At 42.0% G+C, this 16,056-nt stretch overlaps 2 protein-coding genes across 2 annotated transcripts in view; both read right to left on the bottom strand.

Annotated features, from left to right (window-relative positions):
- LOC128716066 (unconventional myosin-Ia) overlaps nt 1–5,050 on the bottom strand; it is a 28,896-nt gene extending 23,846 nt beyond the window's left edge. Inside the window, exon 1 of the mRNA XM_053810988.1 lies at nt 4,897–5,050. Coding sequence (XP_053666963.1) covers nt 4,897–5,050 — 154 coding nt within the window. The remainder of the gene's footprint in view (nt 1–4,896) is intronic.
- A 7,887-nt stretch (nt 5,051–12,937) lies between these two features.
- Nucleotides 12,938–14,300, bottom strand: LOC128712552 (uncharacterized). Its single transcript, XM_053807445.1, has 2 exons — nt 13,288–14,300; nt 12,938–13,214 (listed from the first exon to the last, which is right to left on the bottom strand). The coding sequence occupies exons 1-2, from the start codon at nt 14,298–14,300 to the stop codon at nt 12,938–12,940; spliced, it is 1,290 nt and encodes a 429-aa protein (XP_053663420.1).
- Between the last annotated feature and the right edge of the window lie 1,756 nt (nt 14,301–16,056).

Here is a 16,056-nt window from a genome sequence, read left to right as displayed (position 1 = left end):
CTCAAAAGTTCTTCAAAAAGGAGGAGTACTAAACACCGCCAGTATATATACATTCATCCCAGAGTTGCCACCACCTAATGGTTTCGCTCATGAAATGGGAAATCGTGACAAACTTTTTGTTCGCTTTGATTCGCAAACGAAAAACTACCTCCATCTAAAAGTGGCCCCATAACATCCACTGGCATAGCAGCCTTACATTGAATAGTGCTGGTAAAGATGAAAAAACCCTTTCTAAATAGGGCTCATAGCTATCGAGCTGCTCATAGCTCCATGGTTCAGAGCAACAGGCGGGAGTTGACTGTGCAGTAAGAGGATTTTGTACGTTGCCAGACCGTGCAAAGCTGTCTGTGACTCTGGACTGTGTCGGATGAAAGGCAGAAAGGGTCAAACGACGATGCTGGCTTACGGTTTTCAGGTTTCGGGCTGACAATCGCTTACGGTCTCAGAGTGAGTCCACAAGAATGTGGTAGGTCTCGTTTGCACAAGATGAACACCATTGGCTGGAAGCCATACTCATTATGTTTATCCCCAGCTCGACGAAGTGAGTTGGTGTACAGCTCGGATAAATGTTTTACTCTTCCAGCAAACAACTGGGAGCTGCCAGAATGAATCGAAAGCATAGAAATTGTTGAATTGTGTTCGAAGAATCTTGTCAAAATCTTTTTTTATAGCTTACGAATTGAGCTTGATAATGCTAATAGTAAGGAACTTATATTCGAGGTAAATATCTGTACATTGTAGGAATCTATTTTTTTTATTTTCAACCATTGTGCTTTTTCTACTGCTTTAAGATCGGCCCGTAACAATAAACGAGGCATACACAAAAAACGTTATTTCGTTTGATGAAATGGTTGATAGAATGAACTTCTTTTCACAATGTGCCAAATAATCACTGTACAATAAGCTCCCAACCGAGTGGCAGGATTTAATTATAAAAATGAAATTTGATACGCCTCACCGTTCCTGGCGGGATCGGACAAAATTGGAAAAGACGAAATCAGACCCACCGCCGTACCACAAACTAACATAAATTATGTATGAATATAATTTGTGCTGTGTGTGAATTCTGTTTTATTCAACTTCAATATCTTCGCCACCGCGCCTCTCGATCGGTTTGGCATTCCAGGTAGGTAGGGAGAACGTCCCCACGAACCTCAACCCCTTTCAACTGGATGTTTTGTGCTTGTTCGTCTTCACGCGGGAAGCCACAAGAACAAAACATTCGTTGGAATGCAAAAGATGAGATAGCAGTCTTCTTATGTTTGCAATAAAACCAAATTCGCAACTCGTTTTTTAGCTCGTTTCACTCCCAGCTAAACAAAACAAACACCAACCAGACGGGGCGAAACAGTGAATGTGGTGTTTGGTCGACGGAACGGCAGGAATGGTCAACCGAACGGGAATGAATACTAACAGCCCAAAGTGTAGCTGCAATGCTTCAAACCGCGCTTGCTGCATTGCAACACAATAGATGTCGTGCACTCGGGGACGACGGAGACAGTGCAGTGTGCGCCAAAAAATGCAACAAGAACGCCTGAATGAACGCCAAAGCCAACAGGCAATCGTACACAAAAATGGCCACTACAAATCATTGCATAAACATTGCACTGTAGCTAAAGAAAATTGTATCAGTTTGCATCCGACATGTTGCGCCCGATTCTGCACCACGATCAACCCTGATGTAGCCGATCTTTAGGCCCAGAACACTGGGCAGGTCGTTTTTCATCCGTTTGTCGGTGCAGAGGAACGACAAACACTTGCGCTTGGCATATTTCTTGGAAAACGAACCGAAGGACACACAAGGAGACCCGAGAGACGCATCGATTGCGCGCCAAATGGCAGTCATCATGGCGTCCTCGATCGACTGCAGCTAAAAGCCAATGCATATGCCGATAAATTCTGTTCCGCCAACTGTGTACGTACGGTGGACGCGGAGGGAAATCAAGTTCCGAACATGAAATCGGAACATCCACCACGATGTCTGCGCACACACCATCTACTTGCATCCTGTTTACCGTCTGCGCCATTGCTGTGGAGGTTCGTCGCTTATGCCGCCGTTTAGCTCGCTTGCTCGTTTCCCTTGCATGCTGTGTCACGCGAGACGGTAATGAAGCCGCTTGTGAGGTGTAGGCTTTTTGTACGAGTTTATGCCTAACGCACAAGGGAAGTTTATTTTCATTGCAAAATGTTTGGAAATTAATTAGCCAAACTTAGCGCGAATTCAGCCAAAATTGTTTACTCATTTTTAAATTACAAACTTTTAGGCGCTTTTGCTTAGAAGCTCATTATTAATATTAAACTCTTATGCGGGAGGAAAAAATATAAATTATCTTATAAATAATACCATTTCACGTTATTCCCAACGTTTTTTTACCATTTTAATTTCAATCGCCATTTACACCAAAGGTTTTAGTCATTAATTGACCTTTAATCCTGCATTATTTTACTGTATGATTGTCATTATGATGGTGTTACAATATATTAGATGTTTTATATTAATCCACTTCACCATTTCTTATTACTGAACAAACCCACAATTTACCATTTTACCTTTTACCTTTAACTTTTTTTACTTACTATAACTTTTCAGCGTTCATTGTGAAAATTAAGTAAAATAACAGTGCTGCAACGATGATGATCGTACAGACGCAAAACTCAACCAAAGGCAGAAAGTAACAACGAAAGCAAAATGACGCACCAAAGAGTAGTGTAAAATAAAAACAACCCCATACCCGGTGCGGCCATTTTCGAATCTCGATCCACGATTCACGAGCAGAGTGCCAACCTTTCTTAAGAACGGCAGAAAACCTTCACTCGCTCTCAAAGCGCCCGGCGTCGTCAACCTTCAACCATACGAAGATAGCACAGTGCGGTGTGAGCATCAAGAGAACGAATGAATGGTTCAAGGTTCCTTCATCCCGGTGTGCAATCGCGCAACGTTAAATAACAGCGGAACCAGAACAGCGCAAGAACCGAAAATGAACGCAAAATACATAAGTTATAATTTTCGGAAAACGACGTTTCCCTTTTTATTCCGTCCAGTCACTCTATCCTGCTCAGAATTTGGCGACTTCCATGCGTTCCGAGACAAATAAAATGCATTCTTTTCAAGCTCGCGAACTCTGCATACTTGTTCCGATGGATCGTCATGATACTCTCTCAGTGACGCCAGACGCACCAAACATATTGAAATACAAACTCCACACAAAATAGTGACGATGAAGAAAGATCGTTTGATAAACGCAAAAGGCCCTGGACAAAAGGCATCGAACGAACGAGGCAATAATTAGAAATCCATCATGAAGTCAATATCCAGCAACGTGTCAGAGCCAAGCTGGGCCTTTTTCCCCATTGCCGAGACGATGCATTCGAACGGAGATTTGAATGCAACACTCAACCCAATGCATTCCACATTTTGAACGACGCGAAAGAATTAATGTTTAGCTGCAGGTATATGCCTGATAAATGCCTTTTCCAATCAAGCGCGAAAGTTGGTTTGCATAACGTTTTGCGGACAAATTGCTGCCTTCTCATCTTGGTTCCGATTGATGATAGACGGATGCACGAACCAAAGCGCTTACGGCATCCTTTGTACAACGTACACTCAAGCCCAGTACTGTAGGCTACAACTGCAAGCGTTCCGGACGGACCGAGTCGCGTGATAGGTTAAATCAGTGATTGCATTCATTAACCGACAGCTTCCAGAATAGCTTCCAGTGAGTGCTGACCGGGAAGTGCATGTACATTTAGTGCAATACTTTATGATCGCGGAGTTTCGAAATACATATTCATAACAAAACTACCATCTTCGTTTACTATCAAAAGTTCACAACACAATAATTTGATTTTGAATATAACATTAATGTTTCCTTCCTATTTGAATATTTCAAAAAACATCTGAAGACTGCGAGACTAACCTAATCATGTTTATTTTAGCTGCCTGTTTTTGCAACTGAAGTTGAGATACTTAAAAACCACCACGAAGATAATGGTTTCATCAGGGTAAATCAGATAAACCAATAAAAAATTGTACACCTTTGTCATATACAGCCAACCACTAACCAGCGTTAGAAAATCTTCGCATAGAAGAGGATTTATTGTCAGTAACTATAAAACCTCGCTGCCAGTTGAATGGAAAGCAATTAGATGTAACCTTTTTGTGGTTTTATTATCTGATTTTCGTTCCCTTAGATCGTAGTTGACAATATCTTAGTCACGAGTTTCGTTCATTTTTTGGGTTAACCCAAACCACTAGGACTGTGTGTTTCATTAATTGACTGCTTGCTTGCAGTACACTCTATTGTAACTTGCTTGAGACGAGCGTTTTTCATTCCCCGTTTTTTTTTTTCGAGCACCAGCTACAGGGTACAGCGTAGGAATCATTTTCATGAGTAACGATATAAATAGCATAATTTCGTTTCAAAACTAATGACGTGCGTCATTAGGCTGGACAGATCGCTGACCGGCGGCTGTATCGCTGCTGCGGTGCTCTCTTACCAAAACAGCTTTTTGCTGAACGTACCTTCATTCGCAACGAACGATCGGTTAGGAGCGAAACCAATTTTGTGGCCGCAACAACAGAGAACGCCGTCTTGCACAGCACAAAAAAAAGTTCCAGCTTTCAATGTGCTGCTGGAACCAGATGCATATGTGCAGTGCAAAAATAAACTGGAGGAAGTTGCATATTCTAATTAGAGTGTATGGCTTTTGTTTTCGTTGAATGGTCAAAGGTACAGACTTTTTTTTCTGCGTACCTTTGTACTGCATCACCTGCGTGACAAGAAATACCAGTGTATAGCTAATAACATGTTTTTTGTACTTTTATATTTCAAGCTCAACTTTTTCATCCAACTCAAAATCAACTTATTTTTCTCTCAACTTTAATAGCCGTCTTACCTTGCAGCTTTTTCTCCGTTTCCCAAAACTTTTGCAACTCGGTAAAGTACTTGTCCAGGATGAATACCTTCGACAGGCCCAGGGTGGCCATCTTGCTCGGGGATGCACTATGCCGATGCTCACTCAAAAAATCCGTGACATCAACCAACACCATGCGGGTGGGTAGGACCGACCACGAAGTACAATCATTCGCAAAGCTGTGTCACGCTCGTTGTCACCCGTGTAACCTTCTCTTAGCAAGGCGCTCGATAAATTATACCTTTTGCGGTTGACCTCCAAATAATATCTAAAACAAACTTTTGCACAACTGTTTTTTTCTGCTTCGATCCTCTTCATTGATTGTTTACTGTTTTCATCATAAACGGGTGCTTTTTTGCGGAAACTCTGGCGCTAAGGTAGACAATTATGTTTTGCTGTAATTATTGGGTTGGAGAATCGTTTTTCTTCTCCTGGGTTTTTTCGTTTTCTTTTCTGCCCAACTTTGACCCAACGTATCGCTAGAATCATTCCCCTATGGACAGCAAGTTTTCATTCATCTTCTCTATCCTGTTTCAACACCACGGCTGCGGTCACAAAAATCACGGCACTTTTCTTTTTTTATTGCTACTTCCTTCAAGTTGTGGCCTATTGTAGCACTTCACTATTCACACACACACACACAAGCATGTACAAAACACATGCACACAAACTCTTAACATTCAACACATGCACAGCTCTAGCAAACATCAAGCAAGCAAACCATTGCGTTATATTCCGATATATACCAAAGATTATTGTTACACCAGTTTCCCTGCTTTTTCTTGCCTTTGCGTCCACGTCCAGAGCGTCCACTACGCAACGGGCTGCTCTTTTGCTATCTCTTCATTCCCTTCTCCTTCCTAATAGCACTTCGACCTCTCTAACCATACATCATTCTCATTTATTTGGACTTCTTTCTCTGGTGAGCTTTTACCATTCCGTACGCTACAGTACCGCCTTCCATGTCCATCAAACATGGCAGAAAAAAATCGACACCGCGTTCGCATCCCGCCACCGTAATCCTCCATCGAAACTGTTCGTCCATTCGCTCACAGCACAGGTTCCCTGAAAGCCCTACGAAACCTATGATTTATAATGCTTCATTTGGACAGCCGAAGAACAACCCCAGCATGGTTTCTTCAGCCGTTCCTTCGCCTGATGCTGTCCCGTTTTCTCCTCAAAAATTTCAACTATCCGCAGGGTGGTAGTTCTCGTCGCTAGTGTTATTGTTATTGTTGTTGTCGATCCTTAGTTTCTATGCATCTTTTTCTTATTCCCAACCTGTCGTATCTTCATTCTTTCTGGCCTTTCTTTTACTTTTCAAACACACCGACTGGGATAATTTTCGACGGTGTCGCTATTGTGGCTGGTTTCTTCCTGTCTATTGCGTTTTGTTCAGTTTGTTGTTGATGTTGATGATGATAATGATGATGCTGCTGCTGCCACCGTTGCTGCCGCAGTTGGCTAATGGCTCAACTATCTAGACGCAAATAGGGGTCACGCAAGCTTTTTGAAACCACGAAAACAAAGCACTTGTCTTCAATGGACAAATGTTGTCGATTTTCTAGTAAACTACTTCACAGTCAACCAATCTTCTTGCAAAACCACACACACTGATCAGTTATTCGACAAACGAAGTTAGATAAGTTTAATTTTTAACTATCAATATATTCTTTGTTTTGGCTTGTTTTAGTTTCACATTTGCTTGTTTCTTTTCACCATAAATTAATTCAACACTTGATTAAAGCACACAAAACTCCTGCAACTGCTTTTCACTACCTTCACTTCATGGTTACATTCACAAACCGCACGCGCGCGCTACCATCGTCCACGGAAACTTTCTCGATTCTGAAACCGTGCACAGAAACAATCATACTTCGAACCGCTTTTGTGCATTTTCTCTCGTTTCTTAACCATCCTTCTCTCTTTCGAATGAACGGTGTGCAGACAAAACGCACACCAGTAAAGGTGTAAATGGAAGGAAGTGTAAGATCACGTCGTACTCATGGCTGGAAACCTGTACCGAGCAACTAACACTTCCTTGCGACCGTTTTGAAAAAGCTCTCCGGAATACGCTTATATTTGTGCAACACTCAAACCTAAGGTAAGGTTGAAAGACTTCGCCGCACGATCAAGTGACGATCCTCTCTTGGGTGGGAGATTTCCAAACGAAACAGACCAACGGTTTGAACGTTAAGGTAACTGAACTAACTGAAAGCTTGGTTTTAAAACTGCAGTAAGGCCGGGTTGAAATGAACGCTCCAACGCTTATTCATGCTCATTCTTACCCCTGAAAACATGGATTCATGCGCACCTCGCGCCTACTGTTATTCAGCTTTCTGAGCTTTTGCTCTTACCGTCTCTTATTGCGTTTCTATGTTCTCTCTCTCTTGCTACCATAAAAGCTTCTTTCACATGTGCTCTTTACATCCCCGATCGAGATGTTATCCACAGAAGACCACGACTTGTGTGACTCAAAGGTTTTGCGTAACATTTTCTTGGCATTTCGTTACGCGTAGAAATTGCACGTTTCAAAGAGTACAACGAATGCAAATGATATTTGACCAAAACAATTCAATGCTGGACGAATTTACTTCTTATCAGGATCATATCGTACAGTTTTTCCGACTAAATGTGCATGATTTTTTTCGTGCAGTTCAAGTGACATATTTTTAAAATGATGTTGTTGTTGGTTTAAAAAGTGTCTTTATACTTATCTTATAATAATAATTATCATTATTATTCATATTATTCTCCACTACTAATATGTTCATCTCGAAAGCGCAATGACACAAAAGCTCGCCGGATAAATGAACTTATCTGATTACAGTCCAATCGAAAAAGGGGAAGCGAACAGAGTAGAAACAGCAAATGGCAATATCATCCAGCTACGATCGACTCCAACATCATTCGTAAGTATAAGTAAGGTTCCGTCTACATTTCCGAGACCTCTCGAAGAGTTCCGCTCCAATACAGGTTTGTCAAGCACACACGCGTAAAGGTCCGGTCAAGTGAACAGGTTTTTTATTATTTTCTTTCGCATTCGTTCATTCCCTTCCATTTATGTTCTTTCTCCTTCTTTTTCCTTTAACATATGTCCTAAACAAATGTTAATGCTATGGGGCCACTGAAAAAGGGTTTCTGAGTCGAAGAACATCGAGATGAAAGAAGAGAAAGATAACAAAAAAAAGCACTACCAATACGTTGCCTCCGTTGCGAACCTCAAAAGGCTAGGCTACTCTGAAGCATTCGAACGTTGGAACCTGTTTTCTAAGCCGATTTCACGTATAGGCAGGCTGTTCGAGGTGTTCGAATTCCGGACCATTTCTAATCTCCACCAAAAACCTTTCGCCGTTGTTTAATTAGGAGAAAACAGGTCCCAGATGCTGCGGTGGGTTCAGCGGTTACTAGCGGGTCAGATGTGAGCTGGTCGAATAATTTGTTGGGCTCGTGGTAAAAAAAAAACGCAGCAAGAGGGGCCAACGTGTGACGTTGTCAAGATGGCAGTACACGGCTGCGATGGGTTGTGTTCCTTTAATGGGCAAATTTAACCTGATTGCATCACTCCGACCCCTAGGGCTGTGATCGGCGAGCCCGAGCGCGGCATTCTGCATTTTCAATAGCGTTTTCCGTCGCATGAATGATGAGCACAATTTTGGCACAGAAAAGGGACGCGAGGGTATCATCGTGCGCGAGTGTACAGTTGAAAACAAAAAGTGTAAGAATGCATTTCCCCACCGCACTGATTCGTTTGCAAAACATGAAAAAATCACCTGCCAAGGGCACGTTGCAAACGAAATTTACCTTTTGCAACATTGTATAGAGTCTTTTTTTTTGTTGATGTTTTGTCCATGCTTCCAGCAACCCCGTACACACCCGTAAATGGAAACAATGAGTGTATTCTGGGATGTTGGGGTTTTTTTGTTCATTCTTGCAATTTTCGACTTATTATCGGCACTGCAATCGTTGAATCATCGCTAGAGGGGCTATCCGGTTCAATGGTTGTGGATGACCCACCAGCAAAGGCAACGCGAAGAAAGGCATCCTGGTTCCTCGAGGACATTGTGCAGTGGTCTGAGATAACGACAGTAATACGGCGCCCAGATAGCTCTTGTTTACCTCCTCATTTCTTTTTCTTGTTGCTTACGATCATATCTTAAATTTATTATGCTAATTCATAATGTTTGGGGTTAATCTGATCATTAAGCTTGCGTGAAAGTTGAAAAGAAAGCACATTTTCAAAACAGAAGGCATTATAATATTGTTCGCGAAAGAAAGGTTTGTATGATCATACAATGTATAGAATATGTCTTCAAACGCATGTGAGTTCTATCTTAGTTTACAAACAAACAACAAACAAACAAACAACCTTTAGTTACAAACATTACGGCCTGGCAGTTCTTATTGAATAAAAAAATAAAAAAGATAAAAACAATGTACAGGCTATTTCCGAGATACGCTTTTATAGCAAATCGCTTTAACCCAAGAAAAATCCGCGTATCGAGATATGAGAATTTCCGCGTAAGGCAAATTCTGGAGTGAAATCGTTTATACTTCAAAATTAGTGTTCCTTCTCTGCATAGTTAGATAGTTGACTTCCTTCTGTGCATTTAAAGTATTCAACAAAACAGGCGACTTTTTTAAATATTACATTAAAATAAATTAAAAACAAATCAATTTGAAAATAAAACAAAACAATTTGAGAAAATTTGAAGAGACTGCTGCTGTGTAATGAATTATCAATAAAATATTAAATGACCTACAACATATAACATTAAATTTCAAAACAAGTATTAAAAGATACCTAATAAAACAATCATTATTTCTCAACTTTAATCAATTTCAATCAATTTCTCATTTTACTAAACTAAAGCTCATAAATTTCGTTCATTAAAATTAATGTTAATGTCAGAAACCGAGGCGGCTTGATGATGTATTGGTAGCGGCGCCGCTTATCACATCACAAGATCGGTCCAAAATCCCATCCGGACCAAACCTACATACGCAGGACTGAGTATAATCCCGCTACGATTAAATAAAGTCAACGAAAGTCTGAAATAGCAGGCTCTTAAGGTCGTTATGCCGATAAAGAAGAAAAATATCACTAAAACATTTTGCATATTGTTTTGCACTGAATATACAAAGTGATGTACATCATTAGAGTTGACTGAACCATCAATTTTTACTTCAACTCATAAATTTTTAAAGCTTTAGTTGACGATGTATTTTTAATCTTGAAAACCAGAAAAAAGGTGCTTTTGCGTCTCTTTTCTCCAAAGCTTTTAAGCTTCGGTAAGCTTTCGATACCCGATTGGCAACATCGTATTTTCGCCCGAAACATCAGACCAAGCGAAACTAAAAACCAACCGTACCAACCCGTATCAGGCGCATGATGTTGTTGGCAGAAACTTGAACATTGGAAGTTCATCTTTTTAGTCTACATGAAGTTAATTCTCTTTTCAGCCAGTCGAGGCCATGCAGTGCGGATTTTCTATCCTCTTACTAAAAACTTCATGGAGACCTTAAATTGTCGCAGGGAAAAATGCGACGAAATGGTTAACTTCTCAATTGGACACAAATCTGGGCAGTGCTTTTCATGCTGCTATAAAGCTTTCCGATGGGTATTATGGCAATGGTACCAATTTAGTACTAGACGAGAAACACTTGTTCATCAGCATTATCAATTTCCCTCACATTCAATATCACATTTTGATGATCAATATTCCTTCATTATACTAATTAATTTATTCAAAAATAAGTATCCACTATCAGGTCTAGTCAAACCGTTCCTAGCAAAGCTCCACGCTTTTTCTACAGGGAAATATTGCTTCAACATTGTAAAATGGAACGCTTAACATTTTATCTTCCAGTGCAATCTCAGTCATTTTCGCTGCATTCTTAACAACACGCTTATCAACGTTGTTCTCACCCGCCTACATACATTTTTTATCATGTTTATCTCATTAAAAAGACGCTCATTTCGCCAAGCGACCAAATATCCCTCCATTCCCGACTGGACCCACGATGCCCCGGTTGATCCTCGTCCCATTTATTCTCATTCGAACCAGTGCATGTCTACAACCTTCAACTTTTTCAGCACTTATGCTGCGTACGTCTGTGTCTGTCCGAACTGCATTGCAGTGCAGTTTCTTACACCACTGTTCCGTATTTCGTTCGCGACCCGATCGCATTATCACGCTCCGAGTTGTTTATTTTGTTCGTTCGCATTATACGTCGAGCCAAGGGCCCATTTTCTGGTATTTCACGAATCATAAATTTTAATCGCACCGGGGATACTTATGTTAATCAAAATTGAATTTAAACTGATAACATCGCTCACTTTGCAACGTATAATTGAATGAAACCTTTGGCGTTTCGCGTGGTTTCAGCATGCGCCAAGCGAGTGTTATTCTCATTGCTTGGTGCTTGGCCTCTCAAGAGAAGGTTGTTTTTCCGTATTTATTTTTCCCTTTCGTCCTGTGAGGCTATATCGTCCGGGCGAGCGTGTGATAACTGGCCGAGGATCTGATCACAATTCGAATGGGCAGAGGGAGCGAAGAAATGAATTGTTAAAAAATCACCCCACTCCGAATTTGCTACAGGAAAGAAACGTACGAATGGATGCACAGGAAATGGGCATCAAGATACAACGGCCAGAAGGAGAAAAACGAGTCACAGGGCGTCGACCAGAGATCCAACGAAAGGCAGGCGGAGAATGTCGGCTATGGAGAAAACAAAGCCACCATGCCACATCCCGGCGAGGGGGCTATGTTAACAATCGAAAGCGTTAACTCACTCTTCAAAATCTGGACGATGAAGGAAAAATTACCTGCCACGGAACTGTTAATACAACTTAAATTATCATTTCTTGCTCCCTTAACCTTGTGTCTGCACTTGACTTGAGAACGTACTCGAGCTCATGTCGGAAAGCTGTCGAAATCAAATACTGTGGCAGAATCGTCTCTCTGCCGTGTCATTGGACCATCTCATCAGTGGTTGATGGATGTGGATTTCTCACAAAAACGAAGGACCACTCACGAATGTGATGGGCGGATCCTTTTTTTTGTTGTCAAACATAATGATAACTTGTCAGCTGCACAATGCCAATGGTAATCGGTGATGAAAGAATTATTTATCCAAAAATTACTCATCATTTTATGATGCCTGCTAATGTGCGTAATATGTATGTGATGTTGAGTGATGTTTTATTTAACATTTCAATTGATTTTCTTGAACCATTATGGATCATGCTCAAAACTGATGTTAGTCTTATACTGCTAAAGTGATGTTGATAAGAATAATGCAAATATTTGAAAGTTGCCACAGCTATCCCACAATCTGATATTTTACCAAAGATTCCCCAACTGGTGATCGATCATTCATGCTATACTCATACAAGAACTATCATGTCGACATTCAAACGATGCGGATGGAAATATTACCCGAAAAAAAACAAATATGCATCATAATGTGTTAACAATTAAGACAAACAGTGTATTCTAACCTCATCACCAGTCACATTGATAGCAGTGTCGGTAACTTCCATCACAAACAGGCATGTATACCGAACATCATAATTGTTCCATGATGGATTTGAGGATGGTAATATATATTTGAAAGCTAAAGAACTTATACCGAGCCAAATTTGCCGAATTATGTTTGCCGATCCTTGACAGGATCGCTCAGCTAAAAGCTGATGGATGATTGCCTAAACTTTATGGATCACATGCGAATGATCGATCATCGAAGAGTTTCTGACAGCGCTGATGACAGTTGAGCGATAGACAGGACTTGAGAAGATTCAAAGTTTTCATCATCGGATGATGGTTTATGAAAGCTAATATCATTTTTTTCAAGATATGTCTAACATACTGAATGTCAAAAGTTGCAAATATAAGTTGCAAGCGTGAATTGACGAATGACAACTTCGTGGAGATTGCGTTCGGGTCTGTTAAAAAATTATTTCTAGTGGTATATGCTACATACACTGCAACACAAGCAACCTACATACACTGGCCAAAAACTAACCAAGAAAGAGCGAAACAAAATAACGTGTTAACTTACCCGCATTTGGACGTCGCTTTTTGCCGGTCCGATTCGGTACACTGTATATCGGTCCTGGCCGATCAGCAGCGTTTCGATCGTGTGGTAAAGTAGCTGAGGCACGTGAGAAGCTAATCGTCCCGTGGGCCCGCGACGCTGGCCTCTGCATTGGCGGGGACACGCTTTTTGGCTTCCGAACATCGATGGGCGTTCGGGAACGGGACAGCGGAAACGATGCCGGTGCTGATATTGGTGGACTATCGGAATTGGACGAAAGGTGACAACGCAAGTTAGAACATTTAAAGTTTATCCACAAAACAGCGAACTTACTTCATTGCCGTTTTGTACTTGCAGAAAAAGTCTGGTCGCATCCGATGCCGCATCAGGAACAGTTCGCAGGCACGCAAGATGTCCACGTTCGTGCGTATGCTGCCCCAGTCTGGTTCGGTGCGTTTGCCCGCAATACTGAACGGTCCCAATGCTTCACCTTGGAATTCTGGAATGTTGTTGAAAAAATCCGACGTCTTGTCGTAATCGTCACGTTCACCTGGATCGGGACCATCAGATGGAGCAGGTGCGTCAAGTGCCAATTCCTTCCCATCCATCATCTCACCGTCCATTCGGGATTGGCACATACGTTGCCTCGTCGATTTCAACGTACTTTCATGATTCACAAACTCATCGTCATCGCTAGAGTTACTCGTATAGCTTAGACTACTCCCATCGGAGCTGGCCGACTCCAACCCTATGCCTCGATCCTTATGATTCTTCAACCTCGTTGGTGGCGCCCTGTGACTATTCTTCATGCGGCATCTAGTAGCATCATTCGCCGCATAGCTACGTTCGATCGAACGGACCGATTTTGTAACGATTGAGTGTCCAATCGTCATTGCAGATGCAGCTCGGCCACTCCACACACTCTCCGAATCCGGACATATCGTGGTAAATTCCTTCGGTAGTGGTAACTTTTCAGCCGCTGGGTGCTGGTTGCTGCCACCATTTGTCATCGACAGACGCACATCAAGCTCCTGTCGCTTGCCGTCCCGCGAATTGCCCGCGTCACCCGAACTACCGACACCGCTGCTACCGCTACCCTCACCATTCTCGTCCGTCGTTCGAATGCCAAATTTCATCTCATTATTCGCGAGTACGCCCGCCAATTCCGCACCCACGCTACCATCGACGTACAGGCTGGCTCCACGCAGATCCTGCTGCAACCGCTTCACATCGAGCGCCTTCAGAGCGAACAGCCGCGGGAAACCGCCGTCATTGTACGCTGACGAGCTTCTCAGTCGCTCCTGACCCAGGGTCGCCTGCTCGTACGTTTGGTCCGGCAGCAACATGTCACCATGTCAACTCCTGGACGGAACTGGTTTGACTGTTTGTCGTTTGTTTGTTTTCGGGTGGTGAGCTTTAGCCAGTTGATCGATGTGTAGGGCCAACCATACAGTTGCCTTTGACTTGGGTCTGCCCGCTAGCGCTTTCTCACCTCTTTGGCTGAGCGATGAGCGATCTGCGCTCTGCGAAAGGGGACGGATGCACGGTTTTTTGGAATATTCAAGAAGCCCCTCACTAAATTGCTACCTTCTCCATCAGGGGCATAATCAGACGAAAATGTCGCCACATTTTTTTGGTCGGATGTGTTTTCTCATACTTTCTGTATCTACTGCACCAAAAATCGTTTGTGTCACCAAAAACATCCAGCGCAGGACAATCGTAACGAAACACGGAGACAACTATGCTCCGCGACAGCCGGCTTGTGCCCACGGTCGGTGGGATTCCTTCTTAAGAAATTGTAAATTTCACTTGCTCGCTGCACATCACACTGCCCATCGGGCTGTTGGCGTGAACCGTGGACGATTTGGTGTTGCTTTGTCGAATTTTCATTCCGTTTGCTTTTCCAGATCTGGTTGGTTCTCTTGTTTTTTTTTTTTTGCTGGAATCAAAATTCTTCTTTGCTTTCTTTATTTGGTTTATATGTTGTTTTGCTCTCACGTCCGATTTGCCCCTGTAGCTTTGGAACTGGTTTCGCAGACCAAAACTCAGTCAATCCGCTGGCCAAAAATTGCCAACTTATGTGACGGATTGTCAACCCTGCAAAAATCGGAACAACAAAATGAAACAAAATTAGTTTTATTTTTCTGCTTAGTTTCCATATTTTAGTGGAATTCGCTATGACACATGTAGGTGAAATGGTTGTTAAGCAAAACACGATGTTTTAGAACTCTGAACTTGACATACGAATTCCATTCATCTGTGAGTCTTGCTATTTTAAAGTATGAATATCAGTAATTATTACTATAATATATAATATAATATGTACGTTTGCTATTTCTGTAACATTTTCCAAAATAAAATCTTAATTTCTGAACTCTCTTGAAAAAAACATTTATGTATCTTGCAACGACACTCCGCAAAACAATTTAAGAGCATCAAACATATTTTGTTCAATAAATTGTGGCATAACACACCATATAAAATGCTACCGCCAAATGTTGACTCGTAAGAAATTCAATCTTATTCAAGCACACTGCAGTTCAAATTGCCCCTCCGGTGAACCATCACTTACTGTCGGTAATATGAGCGTAATCCATTGGGAAAATGAAGATATTGTCCGAATGCCTCCGGAACCCTTGGACTCCAGTAAGAACGTGGTAAGAGTAAGAAGTGTCATAATTATTCTACATCAATTTCCAACCGCACATGGACGCGCACCGGTTTTTCCGCCGGCGATCCATCCCACCCCACCCGGGGAAATGCTCTCTCGTTGCTTCTCGTTTACCTTTTGAATCATCATAATCGGATCATTCGCTGTCAGCGGCACAGGAGAAATACGTCTTGTGCTGCCAGTTAGGTTGCACTTCAATGTAAAGTAGACAACATCATCACCATCCATACCGAGGTTCTCTGTAAGAACTACAGATAGAATAAAACCGGTGTTTGTAGACCACGGTGTGGTCGCTTTGGTAGAAAACAAACAAACAAGGGAATCGCTTGGGAAAAAAAATCAAACCCTTTCTGGTAGCTTGGAGGAAAATCTTCCGCACGAAGATGCGTCAAGGAACCGGACGGTTTCTACATAAGTTCCGACAGATCCAG

Source organism: Anopheles marshallii, chromosome 3 (assembly GCF_943734725.1).
Source record: "Anopheles marshallii chromosome 3, idAnoMarsDA_429_01, whole genome shotgun sequence".
Lineage (NCBI taxonomy): Eukaryota > Metazoa > Arthropoda > Insecta > Diptera > Culicidae > Anopheles > Anopheles marshallii.
Note: the sequence above shows the minus strand (reverse complement) of the source record. Positions and strands in the feature narration are given on the sequence as shown.

What these genes read in the sequence shown, in the direction of transcription:
- LOC128712552 (XM_053807445.1), bottom strand. Translation starts at nt 14,300, where the DNA reads ATGTTGCTGCCGGACCAAACGTACGAGCAGGCGACCCTGGGTCAGGAG. An exon ending in AAGTACAAAACGGCAATGAA is followed by an intron (nt 13,215 to 13,287) that starts GTAAGTTCGCTG and finishes CAATTCCGATAG; the next exon opens with TCCACCAATATCAGCACCGG.